Source organism: Heloderma suspectum, chromosome 10 (genome assembly GCF_057233095.1).
Source record: "Heloderma suspectum isolate Gila_16-S chromosome 10, 16-S_ref, whole genome shotgun sequence".
Taxonomy (NCBI): domain Eukaryota; kingdom Metazoa; phylum Chordata; class Lepidosauria; order Squamata; family Helodermatidae; genus Heloderma; species Heloderma suspectum.
The window spans coordinates 16,291,947-16,319,865 of record NC_139467.1 but is presented as its reverse complement, the minus strand read 5'-3'; the positions used below and the strand labels follow the sequence as shown (position 1 = coordinate 16,319,865).

The 27,919-nt window shown below is 47.4% G+C and overlaps 1 protein-coding gene across 3 annotated transcripts; it reads left to right on the top strand.

Annotated features, from left to right (window-relative positions):
- The first annotated feature begins 333 nt into the window (after window positions 1-333).
- LOC146337812 (protein NKG7-like) lies at window positions 334-27,890 on the top strand. Of its 3 annotated transcripts, XR_014785102.1 has the most exons (6): window positions 381-435; window positions 17,613-17,845; window positions 21,737-21,883; window positions 24,186-24,320; window positions 26,554-26,938; window positions 26,999-27,890. XR_014785102.1 is itself a non-coding variant. In XM_084815292.1 (5 exons), exons 2-5 carry the CDS (start codon window positions 17,671-17,673, stop codon window positions 26,610-26,612), a joined length of 516 nt encoding a protein of 171 aa, XP_084671418.1. In that variant the 5' UTR covers window positions 334-435; window positions 17,613-17,670; the 3' UTR covers window positions 26,613-27,890. The 3 variants fall into 3 exon arrangements, 2 of the variants coding, with proteins under 2 accessions (XP_084671418.1, XP_084671417.1); XM_084815292.1 differs by having other exon boundaries at window positions 334-435; window positions 26,554-27,890; XM_084815291.1 differs by lacking the exon at window positions 381-435 and adding an exon at window positions 1,150-1,247 and having other exon boundaries at window positions 26,554-27,890.
- The last annotated feature ends 29 nt before the right edge of the window (window positions 27,891-27,919 follow it).

The window sequence follows — 27,919 nt, the reverse complement described above, 5'->3', positions numbered from 1 at the left end:
AGATCTGCCCCAGGTAAGTCTCGTCCTGGGGGGAATCCGCGGGGGGGTGGGGGGCAGGCCATTCCGCCACAGATTTCTGGGGGCCGAATGCACTGGCATTCGGCCTCCCCGAGATCCGCAGCGGAATTCTCTGACATCCATACCCACAGCAGAAGTAAGAAGGGGTTAGCAGAGAGCTTGTTCCTACAGAAGCCACACAGGATGGAGGGGGAAGGAGGGGTGTTTAAAAAGCTGCAAAAGCACTAGGTGGGTGTGATCTGGCAGGATCTGTTTCATGCTTTCCAACCACAGCTCTGTCCTGACCCCAAGAGACCACCTCTTCCTCCTACCAAATGTCAGACCACAGCTCCCCCACACACACGCACAATTTCCTGCTCTTGGGCTCTCCAAGTCAGCATCTTCTCAAAACAAGTTTATTTCTGAAAGGAGATTCAGGTAGGCATGACTACAACCCTGGTGCTCTTTAATCCTCCCTTTGGAGAAAATAAGGTTTGGGGCAGGGGAGAATTCCAAGGGAGTAAGCAATCCTTTTGCGTGCCATCCCCGCCACCTGCCACCTGAATAATGATACCTCTTCCCTTTCTGATTGGGGGGGGGGTTCTCTGCTCATTTCCCAAAGGCCAACCTAGCTAGGGTTGCCAGATAGCTACCCAGAGAACCCTCCTGTGTCTTCTATGGTTCCGCAGCCATGTACAGACAAATCTATGGTGCGTCCACATTTGAAATACTGTGTACGTTTCTGTGCACTGCACCTCGAAAAGGCTACTGTAGAGCTGGAAAGGGTGCAGAAAAAGGAAACAAAAATTATCAAGGGGCTGGAGTAACTCAAAAGGTTATGATGGTTGGGGCTACTTAGCTTAGAAAAACGGTGAGTAAGAAAAGGAGTCATGGTAGTGGGGTCTAAAATTATGCATGGTCTGGAGAAAACGGAGAGAGACCTCTTTGTCACTCTCTCTCTCTCTCTTTATCTCTCAATAGTAAAACCTGGGCTTATCCCATGAAGCTGAAGAGTGGCAAATTCAGGGCAGATAAAGGGAAATATTTCTTCGCAAAGTGCATTGTCAAGCTATGGATTTCACTACCACAAGAGGCAGTGATGGCTACCAACTTGAACGGCGTTAAAAGGGAGATTCAGCACAGTCATGGAGGATAAGGCTATCAAGGGCTCCTACTCATGCTGGCTATATGCTACTTCCAGTATCAGAGTACCTCCTCCAGTACCGGTCTCTAAGGAACACAAGCAGGAGGTGCTCTCACACTCATGTCCTATTTGTGTGCTTCTCACAGGCAGACAGCTGGCCACTGTGTGAAAAGAATGCTAGACTAGAAAGAACCTTGGTCTAATCTGGCACATTCTCATCTTAAGATGCCACCATGGCTTCTGCCGTCCTCCTGTGCCATGGCCACTCTGACGATGAGGGATGAGGCACGTTGAGCTTCCTGGATTGGGTGGTGGATTGCGGGGGGGGGGGGGAAGTGTTGTAAGGACTGTTTGCATGTTTATCGCTTGATGGCTACAGCATCAAATGATTACTAGAAGCAAAGATATGGAAGGGTTGTCACTAGGTATGTTGGAGAAATCCACAATGGAACCAAATGAGTTTAGATGTTCATGAGTCCTACCCACAAATTCCGCGGAGGACTGGCTTTTCCCCTATCGGGCTGATTCCGCAGACTGGTGGCCCGATTTTCTAAGGTTTTCTGAATGTTGTGCAAATTTTGTCATAGAAAAATGCACAACGTTTAAAAACCCTGACCAAAAATGTGTATTTTCCCCAAAGGCTAAAGTGTGAAAATGCACATTTGGGGGGAATTTATGCAAATTTGGAAACAAAAAACTCAATCCCGTGGATGGGTGGATGACAAAACCAAAGGCCCCTGACAATCCGTGCAACACAGATGGAACGCTTTTTACACCATCCGTACATCCCTAGTTGTCGCAGGTCACGCACCACAGCCACAACATATTTCATATATCGCGCCAAAGGAAATGTTTTTCAATGCTGTCAGCTTTCAAAGGGTTGAGGAGTCATGAAGGGATGCTTATTTTGCATGTGTGAACTAGCCTGGAGTGTCTTCTGCGGTCCATATATTGCTGGGCTTTTCTCTAGAGCTCCCTTCCCCAGTCTGGTGCTGTCCAGATATGTTTGACTTCAACTCCCATCAGCCCCAGCTGGCATGGCCAGTTGTCCGGAATGCTGGGATTTGTAGTCCAAAACATCTGGAGGGCACCAGGCTGGGGAAGGCTGCTTTACAGCAGTGAAATCTTTTGCATCTAGGACCACTGTTCTAGAATCATAGAATCATAGAATCATAGAATAGTAGGGTTGGAAGGGGCCTACAAGGCCATCGAGTCCAACCCCCTGCTCAATGCAGGAATCCAAGTCAGAGCATCCCTGACAAATGGCTGTCCAGCCTCGTCTTGAAGGCCTCCAGTGTGGTTCTGGTTTGCTTGTTCTTTTCAGCCCATCACATCTTTAGACGTTACAGCCAACACTGGGGATGGAGCACGAGGGATTCGGATATTTGAAAAGCGTCCAGATTAAAACTCTGTTGCTGCACTATGTGTATGAGATCCAGAGAAGCTGAACAGGGCAGTTGGGGGGTGGATGGGGGAGAGGCACACACCAGAGGTTTCTTCATATATTACCCTGCAGCCACTTGCACTGCCAAAGAGGCAAGCTACTTTTCAGTTTAGATTTTAAACGAGGGACTGAAAAGCGGCTTGCTTCTTCCGTAGATGGTAGAAACCCCAAAGAAACCTCTGGCTCTCCAGCATTATTCCCCCCTCTCTTATTTCACTGTGGTTTCATGAACCACCTCAAAGTGCATTCGTGATCACTGCTGAAGGGCTGAGAAAAACATAAGTGGTGTAGGAAATATGTGATCAGATTTCCCCATTTTACTTAAAGCAGCCACTGCGGGAGCAGTGGCATCATAGAGTCATAGAATAGTAGGGTTGGAAGGGGCCTATAAGACCATCGCGTCCAACCCCCTGCTCAATGCAGGAATCTAAGTCAGAAAATCTCTGACAGATGGCTTGCCAGCCTCATCTTGAATGCCTCCAGTGTGGGAGAGCCCACCACCTCCCTAGGTAATTGGTTCCATTGCCATATTGCTCTAACAGTCAGGAAGGTTTTCCTGATGTTCATCCAGAATCTGGCTTCCTGTAACTTGAGCCCATGATTCCATGTCCTGCATTCTGGGATGAACGAGAAGAGATCCTGGCCTTCCTCTCTGTGACAACCTTTCAAGTCCTTGAAGAGCGCTATACTATCTCCCTTCAGTCTTCTCTTCTCAGGGCTAAACATAGCCAGTTCTTTCAGTCTCTCTTCATAGGACTTTGTTTCCAGTCCCCTGATCATCTTTGTTGCCCTCCTCTGAACCCTCTCCAGCTTGTCTACATCCTTCTTAAAGCGTGGTGCCCAGAACTGGACACAGTACTCCAGATGAGGCCTGACCAGTGCTGAGTAGAGGGGAACTAGTACTTCCCAGGATTTGGAAGCTATACTTCTATTAATGCAGCCCAAAATAGCATTTCCGTTTTTTGCAGCCACATCACATTGATGGCTCATATTGTGGATCCACTTGATCATTGTTTCATCTAGCCCACTTTGAGCTAGTTTGCTCATCAGGATATCATAGGGCACTTTGTCGAAAGCTTTGCTGAAGTGGAGATATATTATGTCCACAGGATTCCAAGGGAGGTTACCTGATCAAAAAATGAGATCAGATTCGTCTGGCAGGCTTTGTTCTTCAGAAATCCATGTTGGCTTCAAGAAATCACTGCATTGTTTTCAAGGTGCTTCCAGATGGATTGCTTTATCATCTGCTCCAGAATTTTCCCAGGGATTGATGTCAGCCTGACTGGTCTGTAGTTCCCAGGTTCCTCCTTTTTACCCTTTTTGAAGATAGGGACAACATTAGCCCTCCTCCAGTCATCAGGCACTTAACCTGTCCTCCATGATTTCTCAAAGATAATAGACAGTGGCTCTGAGAGTTCATCTGCCAGTTCCTATATTACTGCAGTTCATCTGGCCCTGGAGATTTGAACTCATTCAAAGTAGGGATGTCAGAGAATTTCTCCACGAATCTCCGGGAGGCCGAATTCCAACGCATTCAGCCCCCCAAAATTGGTGGGGAAATTCTCCGACACCCCCCCGCCCCCCCTCCCGGGGTGGGACTTACCTTGTGCGAATGTCCCTCTCGGCGGCGGGTTCCGGCAGCGTTGCAGCGGCATTGCGGCGGCAGCTGGTCTTCCCACCAGCTGCCGCCGCCGCCGCCATTTCCCTGTAAAGTGGAAAAAAAAAAAAAACACGTGATAGGCTACGTAACGATTTACGTAGCCTATCACGGCTAGATTTTCAAAGTCAGCCATGATAGGCTACATAAATCATTACGTAGCCTATCACGGCTGACTTTGGGGGGGGGGGAAGTGCGTACGCAAATGGTGGCGCCCATGGGCGCCGCCATTTGCGTTCCTTATTTGGGCACGGGAAGTCTACGTAAAGATTTATGTAGAGTACAGCGAAAATAAGGGGAACGCAAATAGCGTTGCCCTTATTTTCGCCGTAGTCTACGTAAATCTTTACGTAGACTTCCCGTGCCCAAATAAGGAAGACAAATGGCGACGCCCATGAGCGCTGCCATTTGCGTACGCGCTTTTTTTTCCCCCGAAAGTCAGCCGTGATAGGCTACATAACGATTTACATAGCCTATCATGGCTGACTTTGAAAATCTAGCCGTGATAGGCTACGTAAATCATTACGTAGCCTATCACGTTTTTTGGGTTTTTTTACATAACCTTTTTCTTTCATGGCCGGTGAGGCGAGGCGCTCCCCCCCGGCCAGAATTTCGGCGGGGAGGGATGGGGCACCTCCCCCCCAGCCTGAATTTCGGCAGGGAGGGGCGGGGCGCCTCTCCCCCACCAAGAATTTCGGGGGGAGAACCGAAGCGCCTCCCCCCCCACACCGAAAACAGCTGCGGGACCAGGTAAGGGACTTTCATCCAATACTAATTCAAAGTAACTAGGTGCTCCTTGACCATATGCCTATTGATCTCAAGCTGCAATCCTGCCCCTTCAGCCTGTACTTCGTGTTTGCCAGGGGGGCCATAGGCCCTCTTTTGGGAGAAGACTGAGCCAAAGTAGGAATTGAGCACTTCTGCCTTTTCCTTGCCATCTGTAATCATTTTGCCATCCTTATTTAATAGTTGAACCACCATTTCTTTCCTCTGTCTTTTACTATGCATGTATGTGAAGAAAGCCTTTTTGTTTCTTTTAGCATCCCTCGCTAACTTCAGCTCTTTGTCAGTTTTAGCCTTCCTGATGCCATCCCTGCAATTCTGTGCTACCTGCCTGTACTCTTCCTTTGGCCTTCCTTCCACTTCCGTTCCTATACGTGCCCTTTTTTGTTTTCAGGTCATCTCTAAGCTTTTTGTGAAGCCACTTTGGCTTCTTCTGTTGTCTTCCACCTTTTTTTCTTATTGGAATTGTTTGTAATTGTGCCTGTCGAATTTCCTTTTTTAAAAACTCCCACCCATCTTGGACTCCTTTTCTCATTAGAGTTGCTTGCCCTGAGACCTTACTTATCACTGTTCTGAGTTTATTAAAATGGGCTTTCCTAAAGTCCAGGGTACATGTTTGGCTACACCCGGCTTTTGCTTCTTATTAGAACCAAGAACTCAAGTATAACATGGTCACTTTCCCCCAGAGTTACTGTAACTGCTACTTGATCCACTAAGTCATCTCTGTTGGTTAGGATCAAGTCAAGGATAGCTGATCCTCTAGTTCTTTCCTCCACTTTCTGTAAAAGGAAGTTATCAGCAACACAAGTCAGGAATTTCTTGGAGGGGCCATGTTTTGCAGAATTTGTCTCCCAACAAATATCAGGGAAATTGAAGTCCCCCTTTACTACTACATCTTCCTTCCTTGAAACATTGGCAATTTGCTTTGTCCATTTCAGGCTGTCCTCCAGTCTCATCCTCAAGTACCGGAAAACGGTCCCATAGTTCCACTGCTTTGACTGGTGCAGAGTGGCTTCTAGTTCTTCTGCTCCTAACTGTCAAGCTTTTCTATGGAGTATCTTCTACTTCATTTTTCCTCGCCTCAGCATTTTCCTATTCTCCCTCAGCTTGCTGTTGTTCTTCTAGCTTCTATACTTCACTTTGCTGCTGTAGTTCCATTGTTCTGTCCAAGAACTCTTTGTGTTCTCTTATTCCCTGGAGGGTGGACACTCGCCGCTCCAGTCCTCTTAGCTTTTCTTCCAACAGTGTATCAGGAGTTGTTCTTTCTCCCTGTACCACATTTCCCTGATCTAAATCCTCTTCTTCCTTCCCCCAAAGTTGCCACTAGCCCTACTGGGGGAAAGTACAGGCCTCTCCCATGTCATTTCTGTTTTTAGCCCTTCAGCAATGATCACTGGTGTTCTTTGAGGTGGTTCATGACACCACAATGGAAATAGCAGTAACAGTTTGGAGGTGGGGATTTAGATCAGGAAAACGTTAAATGCTGCCTACCTTAGCACCCCTGCTCTGATAAAAATCAGAGCCCTCAGGAACTTTAAAACAAACAAAAAAGTCAGGAGTTCCAGTCACAGGTCTGTTTAGGGCCTGAGTTCAAACCTTGATGAATTGGGTGCAGGAAAATTATGCACACACAACCAGAGTTTTCTTTGAAGTTCTCAGTGGCACTCTGATCTTCAGCAGGTGATGGAAGCTCTAAAGAAACATCTGGCTCTTCAGCGTTCTTCTCTGCTATTTTCACAGAAATATCAGAAAAAGAGCTGAAGAGACTGAGATCTTCTTGAAATTCCCAACACCTGCTGAAGAGGCAAGCCACTTTTCAATTTAAAGTGGGTTGAATCTTCAGCAGATGGTGAGGAAACAATATGTTTTATTTATTTGTTTATGGTATTTCTATACCACTGAATATAATGAAATCTCTCAGCAGTTCACAATATTAAACTATAATATTAAAAACACAACATTGAAACACCACATTAAAACACCACATCTAGAACACTTCCAACTACAGTAAAAAAATCAAGGAGCAGTAAAATGGAGCAGCATAATGATTTTACTTACAGCCCAGGGAAAGCCTGGGTGAACAAGTGAGTTTTCAGGAGATGTTTGAAAGTTGTTCCATTTTCTGCCTCCCAAACTACAGAAGGCAGGGAGGGTTTTCCAAATGGTGAGTGCCGCTACAGAGTAGGCCTGCCATCTGGGTATTTCATTTAGGGCACAATCCTATTCAGATAGGCGGCCGCCTCCAAACTCAAAGGCGACTGCCTATCCAATGCAGGGCAGGAGAAGCAAGGAGGGGATCATTCCCTCCACACTTCTCCTGCCCTGCATTTTTGGCTAGACAGCCAATTCTGCTGTCTAGCTGCAGGAGGGCACAGCAGGGCAGGAGGCTGCTGTACAACACATTGGATGTGTCATATGGGCATTTCCGCTCTCCCTGCCCTGGAACACCCTCCAGGAACACCCCTTTTCAGCCTCTCCATGCTCAGACCATGGGTTCCATGGTTGGTTCCTGGAAAACTAGATATTCTATGGCTATCTAGCCACTGTCTAGTGGCCATAGGATTGCCCCCTTAATTTCCCCCCTGTTATTTTCATTGTGGTTTCATGAATCCTGTGAAAGTGCACCTGGGACCAATGTTTAAGCGCTCCACAGTTCTGAACCTTAAAGAATGGTGTTTTGTTTTTAAATGAGCTGGAATAAATCATCTATGGGTGCTTCCAGATGGAGAGTTCCTAGTGCTACCAATCAAAAAGTATTGTGTGGCTATTCTGACTTTCCCTTTTTGTGGTAAGAAAAACAGTTGGAAGCAGTGGTGGGGAAGCATGGGCGGACTACAGATTGAGGATGATGCACAGACTAGAGCTGCGCACCAATGACCCCTCTAAATTCTTCACTCTATTTGTGGGCAGAGAAATGGGGAGGAGAATTCCACTGAATTCTCCAACCATTTCCCACAGGTGGGGCTCACCACTGACCAGGGTCGTACACAGCTTCTTTCTTTCTTTCTTTCTTTCTTTCTTTCTTTCTTTCTTTCCTAAGGGGTTTGGGTGTTTTTCACGGCCACAGCAAGCAGCATCAGCAGCCAGTGTGTTGGCAGCCTGGCCCCCATTTGCGTTCCTCACAATACCCCCTATGAGCATCATTCCAGGGCATTGGGGGTTGGGGGGAGAGGGAGGCAAAAGCCACCAAAATATGGGGAAGGAAATTTGGGGAAATTCTGTAAAGTTGCCTTTTCGGGGGAGGGAGAAAAAGGAAAATCTCAGGGCTTTTCTGAGAAAAATGTCCTCTGAGAAACGTGAAATTCTGTGACTGAGGCAGTGCGACCCCTCACCCTCCTAACTGTTGCCTCACACTTTTTGTACACTTTTCTAAATATGTACATTTTTTCCAAGCAATGTCCCCTAAGATAATGCAGTTTTGTTGAATTTTCCTTAATATACACATTTTGGGGCACATTTTCCCCTATTGTATGCATTTGGGTATGCCTTTTATTTTATCACATGGATTTTTGTGTGTGCACAAAAGGAAAGGGCAAATATCACTGTATCAATGCATTCCAGTTCATGCATAGGTTTAGGAAGCATGAATTTGGTAATTTCACATTTGAATGCAAACCCAACCAATTTCTCACCCATCTTTACTCCCATTCCAGTGAAAACTCCAAAGTTCTTGCCTCTTCAGTCAGAGCTCCAACCTTTGTAGAGACAAAATTCCAAGTTTGGAAGTGAAGTTCTGAGAATTTTAGTGAGCTCGAATATCCCTGGTTCTCTCCCCAGTTTTCTGCCTCTCCCCTGCCCTGGCTGCAGGTCGTAGCTCAGTGGTAGACCACATGCTTTGCATTTGTATGGTCCCAGGTTCAATCCCCAGCATTTCCAGGTCAGGCTAGAAAAATTCCTGCCTGAAAACTCACCTCCTTTGAGTCCATGTCGACAATACTGGGCTGGATGGACCAATGATCTGATTCAGTATAAGGCAGCTTCCTAGGTTTCTCTCATCCCTACATTATACTGACTAAGATTATTGGTCCATCCAGCCCAATATTGTCAACACTGACTGGCAGCAGCAATCCAAGGTTTCAGGCATGGGGCAGTATCCAACTGTGTTATTCTGTTAGCGCAAATGATGTTGTGCTAGCAGAAGGTATGCACTGAACTATGTGCAAGAGGAGAATCCAACTAAGGTTACATTTGCGCAAGCAGTTGTGCATTACGCTTGCCCAAACCCATTATGCAAGCTTTTGCACAACCGCTTCCACAACTGGTCATGCAGCATATGTGCAACCGATTGCACAAGTTGCACAGGTGTAATGCACGGCTGCTTTCACAATGGAAAGATTCGGCGGAGCTCCACCAGCACTATTTGAGTTTGCGGAATGACACCCTTGAATACTGCCCAAGATCTAGGGATGTCAGAGAATTCCACCACGGATCTCAGTGAGGCCGAATGCCAGTGCATTCGGCCCCCCGAAATCTGTGGCAGAACAAAGCCCCCCACCCCCACCCCCGCAAAAGGCACGCAAAATGGAGCACTTACCTGGTGCCGTTCGTGCTGTTTTGCGAATGGCGGACGCCATTCTCTTCCCCATTTTTGCCGTGATAGGCTATGTAAATACTTACATAGCCTATCACAGCTAACACAGGGACACCATTTGCATCCCTGCGGAGGCCGTGATAGGCTACATAAATATTTACGTAGCCTATCACAGTAAAAAAAGGGAACACAAATGGCAGCCGCCGTAGCCGCCGCCATTTGCGTTCCTGTTTTTTTGCTGTGATAGGCTATGTAAGTATTTATGTAGCCTATCACGGTGAAACACAGGGGCACAAATGGCGACCGCTACGCCATTTGCGCCCCTGTTTTTTTGCCGTGATAGGCTACGTAAATATTTACGTAGCCTATCACAGCAAAAAAACAGGAACGCGAATGGTGGCCGCCGTAGCCGCTGCCATTTGTGTCCGCAGGCTCCGCATGCCTGCGAATGCACCTGGCTGGCGGCTCTGCGGAGTTGCCATGGAGCAGAGCCGGCCAGGTTAGGATTTTGGAGGGAGATGCGGAGCGCCTCCCCCCCACCGTGAATCACCCCCTTAGAAAAGGTAAGTGACTTTCACACTTCCCTACCAAGATCTCCCATCCCTACCTGAAGATTCCAGAGGCTGAACTCTGAATGCAAAGTATGTGTTCTACCATTGAGCTACAGGCCCTCTGTATGTCTATCCTATTATCATCCCAGAGTGCAGGACACGGAATGATGGGCTCAAGTGACAGGAAGCCAGATTCCGGCTGAACATCAGGAAAAATGTCCTGACTGTTACAGCAATATGACAATGGAACCAATTATCTGGGGAGGTGGTGGGCTCTCCCATACTGGAGGCATTCAAGACGAGGCTGGACAGCCATCTGCTAGGGATGCTCTGACTTGGATACCTGCATTGAAAGGGCCTATAAGACTTGATGGTTTTATAGGCCCTTTCCAACCCTACTATTCTATTTCTATCATTCTATGATTCTATGTTTCTATCATACCTAAAAATGAAACAGTTGCCACAAACAAAACTTTTTTATTGTTGTTTTTTTTTGCTTCCCTCACGGCACTACTTAGATGCAGAGTTTCTTCCACTGATGTCAATGAGACATCAGAGGTGTGAAAAAAGGCTCTCTAGGCAGGAAGTGGATTGAGGTGAAGCACGAAGCTGATTCTGCAAGCTACCCTAGCCACCAAATACAACCCCCTCATCTCCCTCTGGAACATGCCAATACATGTATTTGTCACATTTGTAACTCACCCCTCCAAACGGTTCCAAATGCTCTTCTGGGGGACCTAGCCAGGGCCAGCTCCAGAATCAAGGGGGCCTTTAGCCAAGTACCATCTGGGCCCCTGAAGGATGTCTGGATTTTGTGAAATCCGTCCCAGGTGTGTTGCATGGATGTGCGGGGTCATTCCTTCCGGTGTCCATTATTTTTTCATTATGCAGAAAAATGCGCAAATAATTCCGTAAGAGGACTCACAACCATTGATGTAATGTACGTGAGTCCATAGCATTTAGCGTACTGTCCCCCATTCCACTTTTCCCTGCGTATATTTACCAGTCTCCGCAAAAACCTCTGTATTTTTCTGCAAATAGATTTGCGTAAATTTGGGGGAAGTAAAAAAAAAAGAAGATTCCTAAGTCCACGGACCCCGCACAGCCTGAGGAGGCTGGTCCACAGTGGATTCTGCAGGTTGGATTCTTAAAAATCCGAGCTCATTTTAGTCCATCTCAAATGCCTCCAGCATCCCCAGGTCCTGCTCCCTCCAGCCACAGGCTTACCCAGTGTTGGCAACCATCAATCCAGTACTGGACATTGGTAGGAAATAAAAATGGTGGTCCCTTCTTTGACAGGAATTATGTATGTGACACCCAGGCCCTTGAGGTCTTGGTGAGGGAATCAGAATGGCTGAGCAGGAGGAAAAGGTGCAAAAGCTGCAGCCTGTGATCTTCTGAAGCAAAACCCCGGGTGCAGCACCTCTCCCCAGAGAAAAGGAACAGGAAGGTGCTAATGCTCAGTGGTCACACAGCCCCCTCCAGTGCCATGCTGGAGGCCTACAGTTGGCAATAGCCCAACTTCTGCTCAATTTGTATTTTGATTTTTAAGTGTGTGTGTGTATAATCTGTCAATCAAAAAGAGAAGGAGTACTAGGAATGGAAAGGAATTCCATCCAAATTGCAATTGGGATAGGCTTCCATCTTGTTCCCTCTTTGGGCAGACTAAATGTAACTGTTTCATTTTACTTTAAAATGCCACTTTTTAAATGTTTCGTCAGAGCCCTTTTTATTCCAGTGCATTCAGGTTGTGATTTAATTATGCCAAATTGTTGCGCTTTTTGCTTTTAATTTGCTGCTCTTTTTAAATGCCGTCTTGCTTATATTTTGAGTTTATTTACCATTTCCATTTGATGGCTTCACTTTTTTAAAAAAAATCCTGGTAAGATGCCTGGTGGCTGTTTTATAAAAGAAAAGCAGGATAATTTATCATTACACTCCAACACCGTATATATGACATTCAGAAAACAGAAAACCTATGCCACACACTGAGAACTAATGTTCCAGTCTGCAGAACTGTCTTGATTAGGTATTCTAGCTTCATTCACTGTCTCCTCATTTGGTTTTAGATTGTCTATTTAAAGTGCTGCACCTGTTTTAAAATTCCTTGGTGGGCCGCATATGCTCTGTCCTAATTCTGGAAAAGAGGATGCTCTAGAACAGGCTTCCTCAACCTGGTGCACTCCAGATGTGTTGGCCTGGAGCTCCCACCCTTGCCAGCCAAATGCATGGCTGGACGGGGGAGTGGCCAGTGCTCCTGTGGGTGGCAGGTGGTGGGACTCACCTGTGTGGTCCTATCCCTTGTGCTTTAAAGTAGAGCTGTGCACAAATGGCCCCTTGATATTCTCCACGTTACTTGTGGGCAAAGAAAATTGGGAGACAATTTCACTGAATTTCTCCAGGGGGAGGAGAAATTCTCAGTTGTTTCTCCCAGGCAGGGCTCCCCATTGGCAAGGCTCAGGGCACAGCTTCTTTCTTTTTTCCTGAGGGTTTTGGGGGTCTTCGTGCTGCAACAGCATCAACTGGCTTGGCAGCCTGCTGGCCCCCAGTTTACATCCACCGCAGTGCAGGTGGGGGCAGTGTTGAGTCCAGCCCCAGGGATGAGGCGGAGCTGGTGCTCTGCTAAAATCTGTCCTCCAATTTCTTGAATGTTTTCTCCCCCCATGAAAGCAGCTTCCACTGTTCTGCCTCATTCAGGATGTTTTATCATGTATTTTTGTGGTGTTTTTGAGCTTTCCTAATCACAGGTAGCCTCCTGGGCTGCCTGCATGTCCTGATCTGAAAAAGCCCTATGGGAGGAATTACCTCATGGTGCCTTAAACGGGGCTTTAATTGAAGTGTGGGAAGCTGAGGAGGCTACAGCTACAGGCGAGATAATTGTACAATGAAAAGCAGGACACTTGCGCTCACTCCTCGGCCACCTCCTGAGTAAGCCAAGCCAAAGAAACCCAACCCCAACCCATGACCATTTCCCCAAAATTTCTTCACCATTGAATTTCTTTTTGGAAGCAACAATCTCTTCTATCAAACTGAACGGTTGGGAAAAAAATGTGGGATAAATTTTCAGCACGGCACTACTTTAAATGCATGTAAATAAGGCTCAGAAAAGGGCAACTAAGGGTGCAATCCTATTGATTGCACTCTCAATCATTGGAAGCCCGTGAACTCAGAGGCATCCCATCATCCAATACAGGGAGAGAGAAGCGGTGGAGGCAAGTTTCTCCCCCTTGTCTTCCTGCCCTTCATAATTTGCTAGAGAGGCTTTTTAGCCCGCTTCGGAGGGGGAAGGAAGGAGGCTGGAGGATGCTTAGGATAACTCATATCCTGGCCTCTCCAGTCTCTTCCCCCCCCCACCAGAATGCCCCCCCCCTTTCCTGATGCTTCGAGGTAACTTTTCTGACCTCAGAGATGCAGCCGGTGTGGTTCTGTCCATGCCGGCTGTGAGCGGGAGGGGTCTGGTGTCAGATCTCCAACTCCCCCTTCCAAGGTTGGAGCACTGTCTCGGAGCTCAGAGGGGTTTTATGAGCCATCCCATACTCCCTGGGATACTTCCCCAGGGACTTTAGGATTGCTCTTTAAAATGATCAGCGGGCTGGAGCAACTCCCCTATGAGGAAAGGTTACAATATCTGGGACTGTTTAACTTAGAAAAATTGTGAGTAAGGGGAGACATGATAGAGATGTACAAAATTATGCATGGTGTGGCAAATGTGGACAGGGAGACATTGTTCTCCCTTTCTCATAATACTACAACCTGGCGTCATCCCATGAAGCTGATTGGTGGGCGATTCAGGATGGATAAAAGGAAGGGCTTCTTCACAGAGCACAGCTGTAGTGATGGCCACTGATTTGGATGGATTTGTTGTTGTTGTTCAGTCGTTCAGTCGTGTCCGACTCTTCGTGACCCCATGGACCATAGCATGCCAGGCCTTCCTGTCCTCCGCTGTCTCCCGGAGCGTGCTCAAGTTCATATTCATTACATCGGTGATGCTATCTAGCCATCTCATCCTCTGCCGTCCCCTTCTCCTTTTGCCTTCAGTCTTTCCCAGCATCAGGGTCTTTTCCAGAGAGTTTTCTCTTCGCATTAGGTGGCCAAAATATTTGAGCTTCAGCTTCAGTATCTGTCCTTCCAGTGAGCACTCAGGGTTGATTTCCTTTAGGATTGACTGATTTGACCTCCTTGCAGTCCAGGGGACTCGTAAGAGTCTTCTCCAGCACCGCAGTTCGAATGCATCAATTCTTCGGCGCTCAGCCTTCCTTATAGTCCAGCTCTCACAGCCATACATTACTACTGGGAAAACCATAGCTTTGATTAGATGGACCTTTGTTGGCAAGGTGATGTCTCTGCTTCTTACTATGCTGTCTAGGTTGGCCATAGCTTTCCTCCCAAGGAGCAAGCGTCTTTTAATTTCATGGCTACAGTCACCGTCTGCGGTGATCTTGGAGCTCAAGAAAGTAAAATCTGTCACTGCTTCCATTTCTTCCCCTTCTATATGCCAGGAAGTGATAGGGCCAGATGCCATGATCTTAGTTTTTTTAATGTTGAGTTTCAAACCAGCTTTTGCACTCTCCTCTTTCACCCTCAACAAGAGGCTCTTTAGATCCTCTTCGCTTTCTGCCATTAGGGTGGTATCGTCTGCATATCGGAAGTTGTTGATAATTCTCCCAGCAATCTTAATTCCGACCTCTGATTCATCCAACCCGGCATTTCTCATGATGTACTCTGCATATAAGTTAAATAAGCAGGGTGACAATATGCAGCCTTGTCGTACTCCTTTCCCAATTTTGAACCAATCGGTTGTTCCATGTCCGATTCTTACTGTTGCTTCTTGACCCTCGTACAGGTTTCTCAGGAGACAGGTAAGGTGGTCTGGTGCTCCCATCTCTTTAAGAATTTGCCACAGTTTGATGTGATCCACACAATCAAAAGCTTTAGCGTAGTCAATGAAGCAGAAATAGACATTTTACTGGAATTCTCTTGCTTTCTCCATGATGCAGCAAATGTTGGCGATTTGATCTCTAGTTCTTCTGCCTCTTCAAAACCCAGCTTGTACTTCCGGTAGTTCTCGGTTCGCATACTGCTGAAGCCTAGCTTGTAGGATTTTGAGCATCACCTTGCTGGCATGTGAAATGAGCGCAATTGTGCGGTAGTTTGAGCACTCTTTGGCATTGCCCTTCTTTGGAATTGGAATGTAAACTGACCTTTTCCAGTCTTGTGGCCATTGTTGAGTGTTCCAAATTTGTTGGCATATTGAATGCAGCACTTTAACAGCATCATCTTTTAGGATTTTAAATAGCTCAGCTGGAAGACTGTCATCTCCGCTAGCTTTGTTGTTACTAATGCTTCCTAAGGCCCACTTGACTTCACTCTCTATGATGTCTGGCTCAAGTTCAGTGACCACACTATCATGGCTATCAGGGACATTCAGATCTTTCCTGTATAGTTCTTCTGTGTATTCTTTCCACCTCTTCTTAATCTCATCTGCTTCTGTTAGGTCCCTGCCTTCTTTGTCCTTTATCATGCCTGGCTTTGCACAAAACGTTCCCTTGAGATCTCCGATTTTCTTGAAGAGATCTCTAGTCTTTCCCATTCTATTGTTTTCCTCGATTACTTTGCATTGTTCATTTAAGAAGGCCTTCTTGTCTCTCCTTGCTATTCTCTGGAACTCTGCATTCAGTTGGATATATCTTCTCCTTTCTCCCTTGCTTTTCGCTTCCCTTCTTTCCTCAGCTACTTGTAAAGCCTCCTCAGACAGCCACTTGGCTTTCTTGCATTTCTTTTTCTTTGGGATGGATTGAGTTGCTGCCTCCTGAACAATGTTACAGACCTCCGTCCATAGTTCCTCAGGCACTCTGTCTGTCAGGTCTAATCCCTGAAATCTATTCCTCACCTCCACTGTATATTCATGAGGGATATGATTTAGGTCATACCTGAATGGTTTAGTGGTTTTCCCGACATTCTTCAATTTAAGCTGAAATTTTGCAACAAGAAGCTCATGATCTGAGCCACAGTCAGCTCCAGGTCTTGTTTTGACTGACTGTATAGAGCTTCTCCATCTTTGGCTGCAAAGGACATAACCAATCTGATTTCGATATTGACCATCTGGTGATGTCCATGTGTAGAGTCGTCTCTTGTGCTGTTGGAAAAGAGCGTTTGCTATGATCAGCATGTTCTCTTGGCAAAACTCTATTAGCTTTTGTCCTGCTTCATTTTGTACACCAAGGCCATGCCTGCCTGTTATCCCAGTGATTTCTTGACTTCCTACTTTAGCATTCCAATCTCCTATGATGAAGAGGACATCTTTTTTTGGTGTTAGTTCTAGAAGGTGTTGTAGGTCTTCATAGAACCGATCAACCTCCGCTTCTTCGGCATCAGTGGTTGGGGCATAGACTTGAATTACTGTGATGTTGAATGGTTTGCCTTGGATTCGTACTGAGATCATTCTATCATTTTTAAGATTGTACCCCAGTACTGCTTTTCCCACCCTTTTGTTGACTATGAGTGCTACTCCATTTCTTCTAAGGGATTCTTGCCCACAGTAGTAGATATGATGGTCACCTGAATTAAATTCGCCCATGCCTGTCCATTTTAGTTCGCTGATTCCCAAGATGTCGATGTTCAATCTTGCCATCTCATGTTTGACCACCTCCAGCTTACCTTGATTCATTGATCTGACATTCCAGGTTCCTAAACAATATTGTTCTTTACAGCATCGGACTTTCTTTTCACCACCCGACACATCCACAGCTGAGTGTCCTTTTGGCTTTGGCCCAGCCGCTTCACTCTTTCTGGCGCTACTTGGAAATTCCCTCTGCTCTTCCCCAGTAGTATATTGGACACCTTCCGACCTGAGGGGCTCATCTTCCGGCATCATATCTTTTAGCCTTGTGATACGTTCCATGGGGTTTTCTTGGCAAGAATACTGGAGTGGGTTACCATTTCCTTCTCCAATGGACCACATTTTGTCAGAACTCTCTGCCATGACCTGTCCATCTTGGGTGGCCCTGCATGGCATAGCTTATGGCTTCACTGAGTTATGCAAGCCCCTTCGCCACAACAAGGCAGTGATCCATGATGGATGGATTTAAAAGGGTTTTAAAATACATGGACAAGAAGACTATCAACGGCTACCAGTCTTGATGGCTATAATGTACCTCCAGCCTGAGAGACAGTATGCCTATGTACACCAGTTGCTGGGGAACATGGGCAGGAGGGTGCTGTTGCACTCGTGTCCTGCTCGTGGGTTTCCCATGGGTGGATGGTTGGATGCTGTGGAAACAGAATGCTGGATGAGATGGACCCTTGGTCTGGTCCAGCAGGACTCTTCTGATGTTCTTAAATGTGTGGTGGCTGTGGTTGTTGGATGGGAGTTGTAGTCCAACACATCCAGAGGGTGCCGGGTTTGGGGGCAGACTGCCTTCATTTTGCACCCATTTTCCCCCAAATGTCATTTCTGAGCTTTTCCACTTCTGCCTTAAATCTCATTCTCTTGCCTTTCCCCTCAGGGTTCTTCCCAGGCAGGAAACCAGCCCAAAGGGTAATTGCCAAGACTCACCTGTAAGGATGCTCGCCTGCAGAATTCTCAGCATAACGGTGGCTTTTGCCAGCATTGCCCTTCTCTTGCTGGCGCTGAGTACCGATTACTGGATAGTGGTCTACGGGGTAAAGGACATCATGCATAGCGGGCTCTGGCAGCAGTGTAAGGATGGAAAGTGTGTTACACCAGACACGACTAAAGGTAAGGCGCATGGGGGCAAGTCTCCCAACACTGCCAAAGACTCCCAGTGGAGAGCCAGTGTGGTGCAGTGGTCATGGACTGGGATCCAGGAGACAAAGGTTCTAGTCCCCACTCGGCCATGCAGCTCACTGGGCCAGTCACTGACTCTCAGCCTAACCTACCGCATAGGGTAGTTGTGAAGATGAAAATGGAGAGGAGGAAGACCATATAAGCCACCTTGGGTTCCTTCCAAGAGGAAAAAAAATGCTGGATATAAATGTAATAAGAAATGGGGAGATGGAGTGCATGCCCTCTCTCTTTCGGCCTGATCCGCACTGCAGCCCAGGAGGAAAGTTACACATACTTAGAGCTGCACACATTTAGGCTTGGTTACATGTATTTAAAGCACATGTGACAGGATCCCATGGGTGACTTCCACCCCCTGTTGCCAACATGAGCAGTGGCCTTGCCCCCCCCCCCCATCAGCCGCACATTCTGCAACCGTGTGCAACAGCCCCACTCTCAGGTCCCTTGGTTCTTTCCATTGGCAGTCACACACTCCAAGGCACCAGGCTTCAGGCTCACTACTTTATTAGTTGGCTTCCAGGTTCCTTACAAATGCAAATCCTCGGAGACTCTCAGGCTGCAAAGGAGAACAGCTACTCCACACAATTACGAATATCGATAGAGGAGACCAGTGGGAATCAGAGGCATTGCTGGCAGTTTGAATAAGAACTTGCCGGCCAGAATAATTCAGGGGGGGATGCCCCTGCCTTACAGTTGTGTCCCCCTACATAAGCTTTCACATATAGCCAACCAAGTGGAACGTCTGAGCTCCGCCTCTAACTTTCCCCACTTTGTTCTGTGCCAGACTCTAGTATCCCTCAGGTTACACCCCACACTCTCCTCCTCCTCTGACACCTCGGTTCTCACAGGGGAGGAAAGGGGGGGCTTCAGGTCGAGCCATCTGTGTGCCAAGTTCCTGAGAAGAATGTTCTCCATATCTGAGCTCACTAGGGAGGAAACCTCCCTGGTTCTGGCTGTTCCCATTCTGAGCTGCTAACTATCTCCACACGCTCAGAATCATTCCTGACACCCACATGCATGGATGGATGGACATGCATAGAGCACCTCCACACAAGGGGAAATCCTGCATGCATGTGCATGGGGCCCCTGTGCAGTTTGTTGAAACTGAAAGCCTAGCTAGGGAGGCATGGCCAGTGAGCGCATTAGCAGCAGGAAGCGTCCATGAAGTCCTATGTCCTCCCTCAGATGTGTTTTTAAACCAGGGGTGTTAAATCTCTCTCAGCCCCAGGGTCTGATTCTATTTTGGAGATGCTCTCAGGGGCCACAATCCAGCAGTGGGTGGGGTCAGGGCCGGCCCTACTATTAGGCAGAATGCTGCCTAGAATATTTTGAGTGATGTGAAAAGGCAGCAAATTGATAATGACATAGGGAGCAATCTTATGGCCACTAGACAGTGGCTAGACGGCCAAAGGATTTTTTGGTTTTCGGGAACCGCCTCCCTACCCCCATCCCTGCTGCCTTGTAAGTGGCAGTTTGTCCCCGGCTCCATGCTCAGAAAAGCAGTGCAGAGTGGGGGGAAATGGGGTGTTCCTGGGGATGGGAAAGGGGAGAGGATGGTGGAAGCACCAGTATGATGCTTCCTATGCGCTGTCCAGCCTCCCCCCCACCCTGCCCCTCCGAGCCATTCCGACTAGACAGCCAAAATTTGCCATCTAGCTACTAACGCAGGGTGGCCAGAGCACGGAGAAGAAGATCCCCTCCGTGGACTGCCAGCCCTGCATTGGATAGTCGGTTGCCTCCAAGTTCGGAGGCGGCCAACTATCCCCATAGGATTGCACCCTTAATTTATTAGTATTGCATTTTTGCTCCCAGGGAGAGGCACTTGTGGGATTTTCTTCCTCAGATGCCAAAATAACTTGGCCAAACTTGGGTACTAAACATCTGGACTTGAGGAGAGGATCACCTCTTGCTATTCTGCCTCAGGCAGAAAAATGTCTTGGGCCAGTGGCAAAAGGGGCAGGGCCAAGAATATAAAAAAACCCAACCCAGCATATTTTAGTTTAAAGCACTTACTCCCAGTAGGCTTAGGAGAAGCATTCCCACCTTTTAAAATGGGGGGGGGGAGTGCACATAATAACCCAGGAAATAGCTGTCAGGTTTCCCAATCCCCCCAACACACACGCTCAGGCAATCTGACACTGGACACCCAAATCAGTGAGATTTCTTTATTGCAGGAAATCCCATGGCGAAGCTTAATGGTTACACTAATCAGAAATCATATAGCTGATGGTCAGTAGCTATAGGCTTTATGCCAGAGCTTTCCAAACTGTGTGTCGCGACACATTAGTGTGTCGGCGGCAGTGTGTAGGTGTGTCACGTGAAATGCAGAAAATTGTGTGGAAGGGCACCACAGAGCTCCCTTACTCGCATTTGCTTCCCTTGGCTCCTCCCCCAGAACTTCCTAAAGCAGCTAATGTTAAAGCAGCTAGGGCTTAGCTGCTTTAACATTAGCTGCTTTAGGATCATGTGGCATCTTGATGTAGGATGCACATGATTGGCGGTGTTGGAGCAGTACGGCAAGCCAGGAGAAGAGGGCAAGCCCTGTGGGGAAAGCCAGAGGGCCAGGTTGGGGCCCGTTTGGGGCCTGATTTGCCCCCCCCAAGCCTGAGTTTCTGCACCCCCGTTTTAAACACATAGATGGGTTCATCTGAACTCCCCCTGGTACAGTACTGGTTCTAGGGTTCCAAAGCCTTCACAGTAAAGGTGAGCTTTCCCAAAGGCAAGCAAAGAGGAAGACTTCCTCAGCTGCAAGGGGACATTGTTTCAAACCCTTGGAGCCAGAGCGGTAAAGGCCCTGCTTCGAGAAGCAGATGTTCATACATGGCACAGATATAACTGAAGCAAGGCCTAGTTTGAACTGAGCTACATTGATACTAGTGCTTTTTATTGGTGTTGTAGCACACTGATTACTGTCAGGACACATTATGCATTCTGTATGCCACTTCTCTAGAGTTATTTCCTGCTTTATATTCCATATTATCCAAAATTAGGGATGTACGGATGTGTGAAATCCATTCTGTCTGTGCTTCGTGGATTGTTGGGCGCCTTTCATTCCGCAGTCCACCCATGGATGGAATCAGAAGGGGTTTTAGTTCCTGAATTTGCAGAAAACAGCTTGTGCAAATTCTCACCTACGAAAATGTGCAAATCCCACCCCCCTGCAATGCACAAAATCCCCCAAAATGTGCATTTTCACTCTTTACCCTATGGGGAAATGCACATTTTTGCGTATTTTTGATAACAACACTTGCGCAAAATCGGGAAAGTCAGAAAAACAGTCCACAAGTTGGCTCAATCTGCCTGACAGGGGAAAATTCAGTCCGTAACAGAATCCGCCAGCTGGATTCATCAAAATCCAAACTCATTTGGCTCCATTGCAGATTTCTACAGCATCCTTATCCAAAATACTGCAACAGCTGTCCCTGTGTGTGCTACGAGGTATAAATGCACACAAGGGACACCATGATGGGATCATCTGGCCCTGGACTTACTTGCATTAGGGCTGACCCTGGAAGAAAGGCAAATTCCAGCATGGGATCTGCTCCTTGGCAGGTAGTATGCTAAGCCTGTAGGTGGGAAACTGCCTTCAAATCCCACCTTAACCATAGTTGGATATGGCAGCCGTAAGCAAGTAGACCTCTCTCATACTTGATCCTTTCTCTCTCTACATGAAATTTAAAGCCCCTCACTTTAACTAATATGTAAAACAACTAGAACGTCAAGCTGTTCTGCCAAGCTATTTATTTCTGGTGTGTTACTGTAATAAGGAATGAAAGAGTGAATAAATCTCCATTTAACATTTTGCACCTGTCATTTTGCTCACAGACTACATTGCTGCCACACGCGTGTTCCTGATAATGGCCTCCCTGCTGGCTCTGGTATCGGCCCTTTGTCTCAGCTTCTCCTTCACGTCTTGGGCTTGCGGCATCATGAGCAGGCCCTTCATTTCTTCCATGGCTGCCTTCACAGCTGGTAGGTGTGCCGAAGGTCAACAGGAAAAGCCTCTGGTTGCAAGGGAGGGTGTCTGGGTGGGGGGTACCAAATGGAATGTGGGTATCGTCACCTGAAGGGATCTGTATGGTCCAAGTGTTGGGAGAAAGGGCCACTGGGACATAGAGTATTTCCCTGTAATGCTGAGCTTAAAGATTAAATAAATTTCAGACCATTTTATGGGCACGTATACATTCCCAAGTTTAACATGTTTCACTCAGTGGAGGCTGCTGGACCCAATATTGGTGGGGCTGTGACTCCATTCTGGGTCTCAGTCAGAACCAGCCAGCACTCTAAAAGAGCTATCCAATGTGCTGAACCTATTTTAGGCTAGGGTCCAGCACTTTGGATAGTGTCTTTAGAGTGCTGACTGGTTCCGACTGAAATTCTAGAGAGGTTCGCCTGGCGCCTGCGTTGTACTCCTTCCGGCACCAGGTGAAGACTGTTTTATTCTCCCAGTATTTTAGCATTTTAGCTTCCTGATCTTTTAGTTCTGGTGTTTTAAATCTGTCTTTTAAATCTCTGTGTTGCTTCTAGGTTTTATTCTGGTTGTACTGTTACATTGTGGTTTTAAGCTTTCATATTTTATATTGTTTTATGCTGCTCTTTGTGGTTTTAGTTTTTGTGAACCGCCCAGAGCGCTTCAGCTATAGAAATGATGAAGAAGATGATGATGGTGATAATTCACTGCTCCACCGACATCAGAGCCACCAGCCTCCAATGTCACACACCATACATTTCGCTTTCAAACAAAATCGCCACTTTTTTGCCACTCCTGTGGCAAATTCAGCGGATGCAAGAGGGTCAGTGGGGACCGAAAAAACCCCCAATGGGGGCCACATGTGGGTTGTGGGTTGTCCACCCCCACTCCAAAGCTTGCATTGTTGTTGTTGTTCAGTCGTTCAGTCGTGTCTGTCCCTTCGTGACCCCATGGACCAGAGCACGCCAGGCCTTCCTGTCCTGCGCTCTCTCCTGGAGTGTGCTCAAGTCCATATTCATTGCATCAGTGATGCTATCTAGCCATCTCATCCTCTGCCATCCCCTTCTCCTTTTGCCTTCAGTCTTTCCCAGCATCAGGGTCTTTTCCAGAGAGTTTTCTCTTCGCATTAGGTGGCCAAAATATTTGAGCTTCAGCTTCAGTATCTGTCCTTCCAAGGAGCAGTCAGGGTTGATTTCCTTTAGGATTGACTGATTTGACCTCCTTGCAGTCCAGGGGACTCGCAAGAGTCTTCTCCAGCACCGCAGTTCGAATGCATCAATTCTTCGGCGCTCAGCCTTCCTTATAGTCCAGCTCTCACAGCCATACGTTATTGGCTGGGTCTTAATAAAGATCATGTTTTACTTTTCTTGTTTGTTTGTTTTAAAAGGACAGCAGAGGCGCCTGTGTTTGAGATGCTCTTGTCTGCTGCTGAAAGAAGCAGGGGGGAAGGGGGAATCCTGCATGCAGCAAAGCCAGATTCCTGAGGGAAGCGCTGGATGGAGGAACTCAGGAACTCCAGCCGGCGCTTTGGCAAGGGACTGGATGATTTCATGGTGTATGGTTCCACCCCCTGACATTGGGGGGGGGGGAAGGGAAGTCCTCCATCCCTCTCTCTGCAAATGGTTCCCCACACCAGTTATACAAAGTTACCTGGGAGGAAGTCCCACTGAACTCAATGGGGCTTACTTTGAGTAGACATATAGAAGATGGCTCTGTTAATGGCTTCCCTGACTCTTCCCCGCTCTTAATCGACTGTCTTGTTATTGACTGCCTTTGTCATTGATACGTTTGTGTCCCAGGCTTCCTCCAAGAAAGTCAGGGCGCTGTGCTTCATTGTCCCACACTAATTATCATCACACCAACCCTGAGGAGTAGGTTAGGTCAACAATAATGAGTGTCACCCGGTTAACTTCATGTTTAAGCAGGGATTTGAACCCAAACTTCCCCAGCTGCTAGCTTCTGCTTTAAATATGCAGAGTCAGGAGTCATCCACCCACCCACCCACATGCACACTGCGCTTGACCCTGAAAGGACAGTTGGGGAAGAAAGGGACATTTGGAGTGAAAACAGTGAAGATCCTTCCAGAGCGACTTTGTTGCTTGAAGAATGACTTGCAACAGAACATCTGAACTGTCAGCTTTGAAACGCTGCATTTGTGGGCCAATGCAACATTTCTCTCTGCAGTGCAAGCTCTGGGACATAGACGCAAGCCTCCCCTTGATGCTGTAGTCACCCAGTGGGGAAAACGCATGTATGAATCCACACCATGTCAGTGGCACTGACCTCCTTTCTGCTCTTTTGTAGGGCTGTTCACTCTCATAGCTGTAGCTGTGTACACTGCTGAATCCTTGAAGACAAATACAGACCCCAAGGTCTATTGCACCTACGAGTGGTCCTTCTACCTTGGCTGGTCTGCATTTCCCATGCTCCTATTGTCTGGTAAGCATATGGACTGCAAGGAGAAGGGTTAAATGATAGGGAAGGCCCCAAACTTGGGGAAGCCAGTGTGGTGCAAGGGGGTACGTTCCCATGGCAGTTCCTTATTAAGGGGGTTCAGGTGAAGCCCCATGCATTAAAGCCTGTGCAAAGAGGCTGGGGGGGCATGTGGGTTAATCCCACCACCTGCTGTTGACTGGGCACCCCACCACCACCAACAGCCATGCATTTGGTGAGCATGAGAAGGGACCCTATGCCTATATGGAGAGCCACATGGAATACCTGGTTGGGCCCTATGCATGTACAGAGAACCACATGTAGAGCTCCTTCATGCATGGGGACTTATGACTGGACCCTATGCACATACAGAGATCCACATATAGAGCTCCTTCATGAGTGGGGGGTTCCTAGTTGGATGCTAGGTGCACATGGAGTTCCACATGTAGAGCTCCTTCATGCATGGAGATTTCTGGTTGGTTGGACCCTATGCACATATGGAGATCGACATGTAGAGCTACTTCACATGTGGGGGTTCCTGGTTGGACAGTATGCATATATGGAGATCCTCATCTTGGGCTACTTCATGCATGGGGGAATGTGGGCCAGTTTGGAAACACACACCCCTTGCGTGCAGAAGCTCTACACGCGTATTGCCAGTATTCATAAAGGGCCCCCTTTTAGGCTCACCAAGCATGCAGCTGGCGGAAGGCAGAGCAGACAAGCTGATAGGGCACCCCCATTAGCACTCCCAATATTAAATTGATCTCCTTGCCACTGGAATCGCCTGTACTAGGCATATATACAGCCTTTCATCTTAATGATATAGGGCAAAGTGACACGCCTACCTGCATTCAAAGAGAATCATGACGTGGCAACTCTTTCATTTTTATGTTAATTTATTTACTTGAACTGTTCATACTAGGTCTCTACGGAGAATGCTAAAGGCCGCTTACAAGGAGTATAAAAATATTGTTAATAAATTCATAAATAATAAATTAATAATAATATAAATATAAAAGCAACCATTAAAAAACCCCTAAAAATCAAATAAAAAGAGCAGTGCAGCATGGTGCTCAGTTCTTAGCAAATAGGCCATGCAGCAGTAACAGCAGAGGACTGAAAACATCTAAAAGCCTCCAAAAAGCAGCCACTAAATGTCTCACATTTTAAAAGGTAGCAACAATAAGACTGTATCCGCGGAATTAAAACATCTGGGCAAATAATATTGGGTTTGGATCTGGGCTTAGTCTAAGTATGACTAAGACTGGATCCATCCAACCCTCTGTGTTTTTTTTACCTGTCTTCTTAAGCTCAAAGGAGTAGCAACCAAGGGAGGGCATTCCAAAGAGCGGGGGGACCACTGAGAAGCCCCAATTATTAGTCCTCATCCTACCGACCTCAGTGGATGGGAGCCCTTGGACAAGGGTCTCCTTGGATGATCTTAGAACAGCCTCCCCAAAGCTGAGTCCTTCCAGATGCTTTGGACCACAAGTCCCAACCCTCTGGTTGGCACTGATGGGCGTTGTAGTCTAACACGTCTGAAGGGCAGGTGGATCAGGGCAGGTTCATATAGGAGGTTCTGCAAAGCCAGAACAAAAATCTCACTTGAGCTGTTCATGTTGTCATCACTCAGGCCTGTGCGCTAAGGCGTCGTATGAGGGTGGTGACTATATTGGAAGCATAAGGTGCATATGTGTGCTGGGAAGGCTGTGAATACACACGTGATCTTGTGCCACTGCATAGAGCTCTGCCCCTTCATCTAAGGAACATCCTGGCACTAGAGTAATGTTGGTCTCTCAGTCCCTCTGAAGGTAAAATATCCCAACCAGGACAACGATAAGGGCCAAGGTTCTTCCCTATAGCCAATGGATTTCCTGCCATCCTTACCCCAACGACAGTGCACCACCTAGGGTCCACTGCCACCCTTAGCAAAAGCACAAAGGTTCCCAGGTGCCACGTTCCACAACAACCGATCTGCAGAGAGTGTCTGGACAAGCAGGGAAGCTTAGCCCTTATGAAGAAAAGCACTCTGTGCATGCTCATTGGCACTTTGCCCATCAGTCCCCCTTTTTTTTCCAAGACTACTTTCCATCTGACAGAAAGGAACTCTGTACATGCTCAGAGGTATTGAGCCCCAGGGGGAGGCAGAGTTTTGGTAAATAAAACGTGCTAATATGACTGAAGGCTGGCTCTGGCTTGATGAGCTCTTTTATTTTATTTCCTTCCCTCCCTCCAGGTATGTCCAGCCTTGTGGCCAACGTGTGCTCTCCGCGTTCCAGCTATGAAAGGCTGTGAGCAGCACCTGGATCCAAAGAAGAAGCAAAGGCAACCTCGTGATGAAGACACCGAGCATGAAAGGGAGCCCATTCTCTGCCTCCCCCATGCCAGTCAAAATCCCCCTCCGCTACAGTCCCCATTACACTCTCATCGTTTCTGCTGCTGCCCCATCACCAAAACCATTTATGGCGCCCACTAATGGGCAATGGCTCGCAGACTGTGCCTTGCCTTCAGGCAGCTCTTTTCTGTCTTGGCTTGTCTGCCCAGGGACCTCCTGAGCACCTACCACAGAATCAGTGGAGGCTGGTGGCTCCAATGTCAGGGGGGGGGTGAATCTCCTCTGGGTTTCAGTCAGAACCAGTCAGAACTCTAAAGGAGCTCTCCAAGGTCTGAAGCTCTTTTAGAGTTCTGACTGGTTCTGACTGAAACCCAGAGTGGGTTCCCCGCCCCACTGACATCAGAGCCAGCCACTGGCCCCACTGTGATTGATAAACAAAAGTTGTTTTGCACCCAATTGTGGAATTTGTTCTAGGGCACCTATCCCCAACCCAGCCCCCTCCAGACGTGTTGGACTTACCGGGAACCAGGGAAGGGAAGGCTGTTCTAGGGCAGGCATTCAGTTTGGGATTGGGACACCGCTACCTTGCCTGAATGGAGCTTGTGCCATAGAATATACTCAGCCCAACTTGCCATGCAGTAGTCATGCTGTCATTAATCTCATCTCCAGTATTCCCCAGAACGCGGCTTGCAAATCACTCCTTGTAGGGAAACAGACCTATCATTGCCTGCCCTCACTTCCTTGTCTTTCCTTGCTCGTGTCAGTGGGAGGGTGAATCATCAGAGTCATCACCCCGCGCTAGGGGGGAAAAAATAGATCCAGGAGGAATTGTATACCAAATGCCCATAGAATGACCACCACATGAAATCTGTTCTCTGGCACAGAATTTGATATCCTGTAAATCAGTGTTAATGCTTTTAAAGCAAGCGTATATCCACACTAGCCCTTTTCCCTGGATTCCCCCCATCCCAAATTGTGATCCTTTGTTCACTCGGCTTTCATGAAACATCCAAACCATGTTGTTGACAAATGGTTGCATCCCAATGATGTCTATATTGTCCTCCCATGATTTGGGTTTTTTTGTTTTTGGTGGTGGGGACCTGATCTGTACTGTTGTTGCTTTTCTGTTAATGCAGTTGCATTGCCAGACTGTCTAATATGGATTTAGGCAAAGTGCTGCAGAAGTTTGGGGAGGGGGGCGGATACTGTGCCTTTCATTAAAAGTTTCCTGTTTTCAAGTGCTGCCCTTTTATTCCTTCCTATCGAT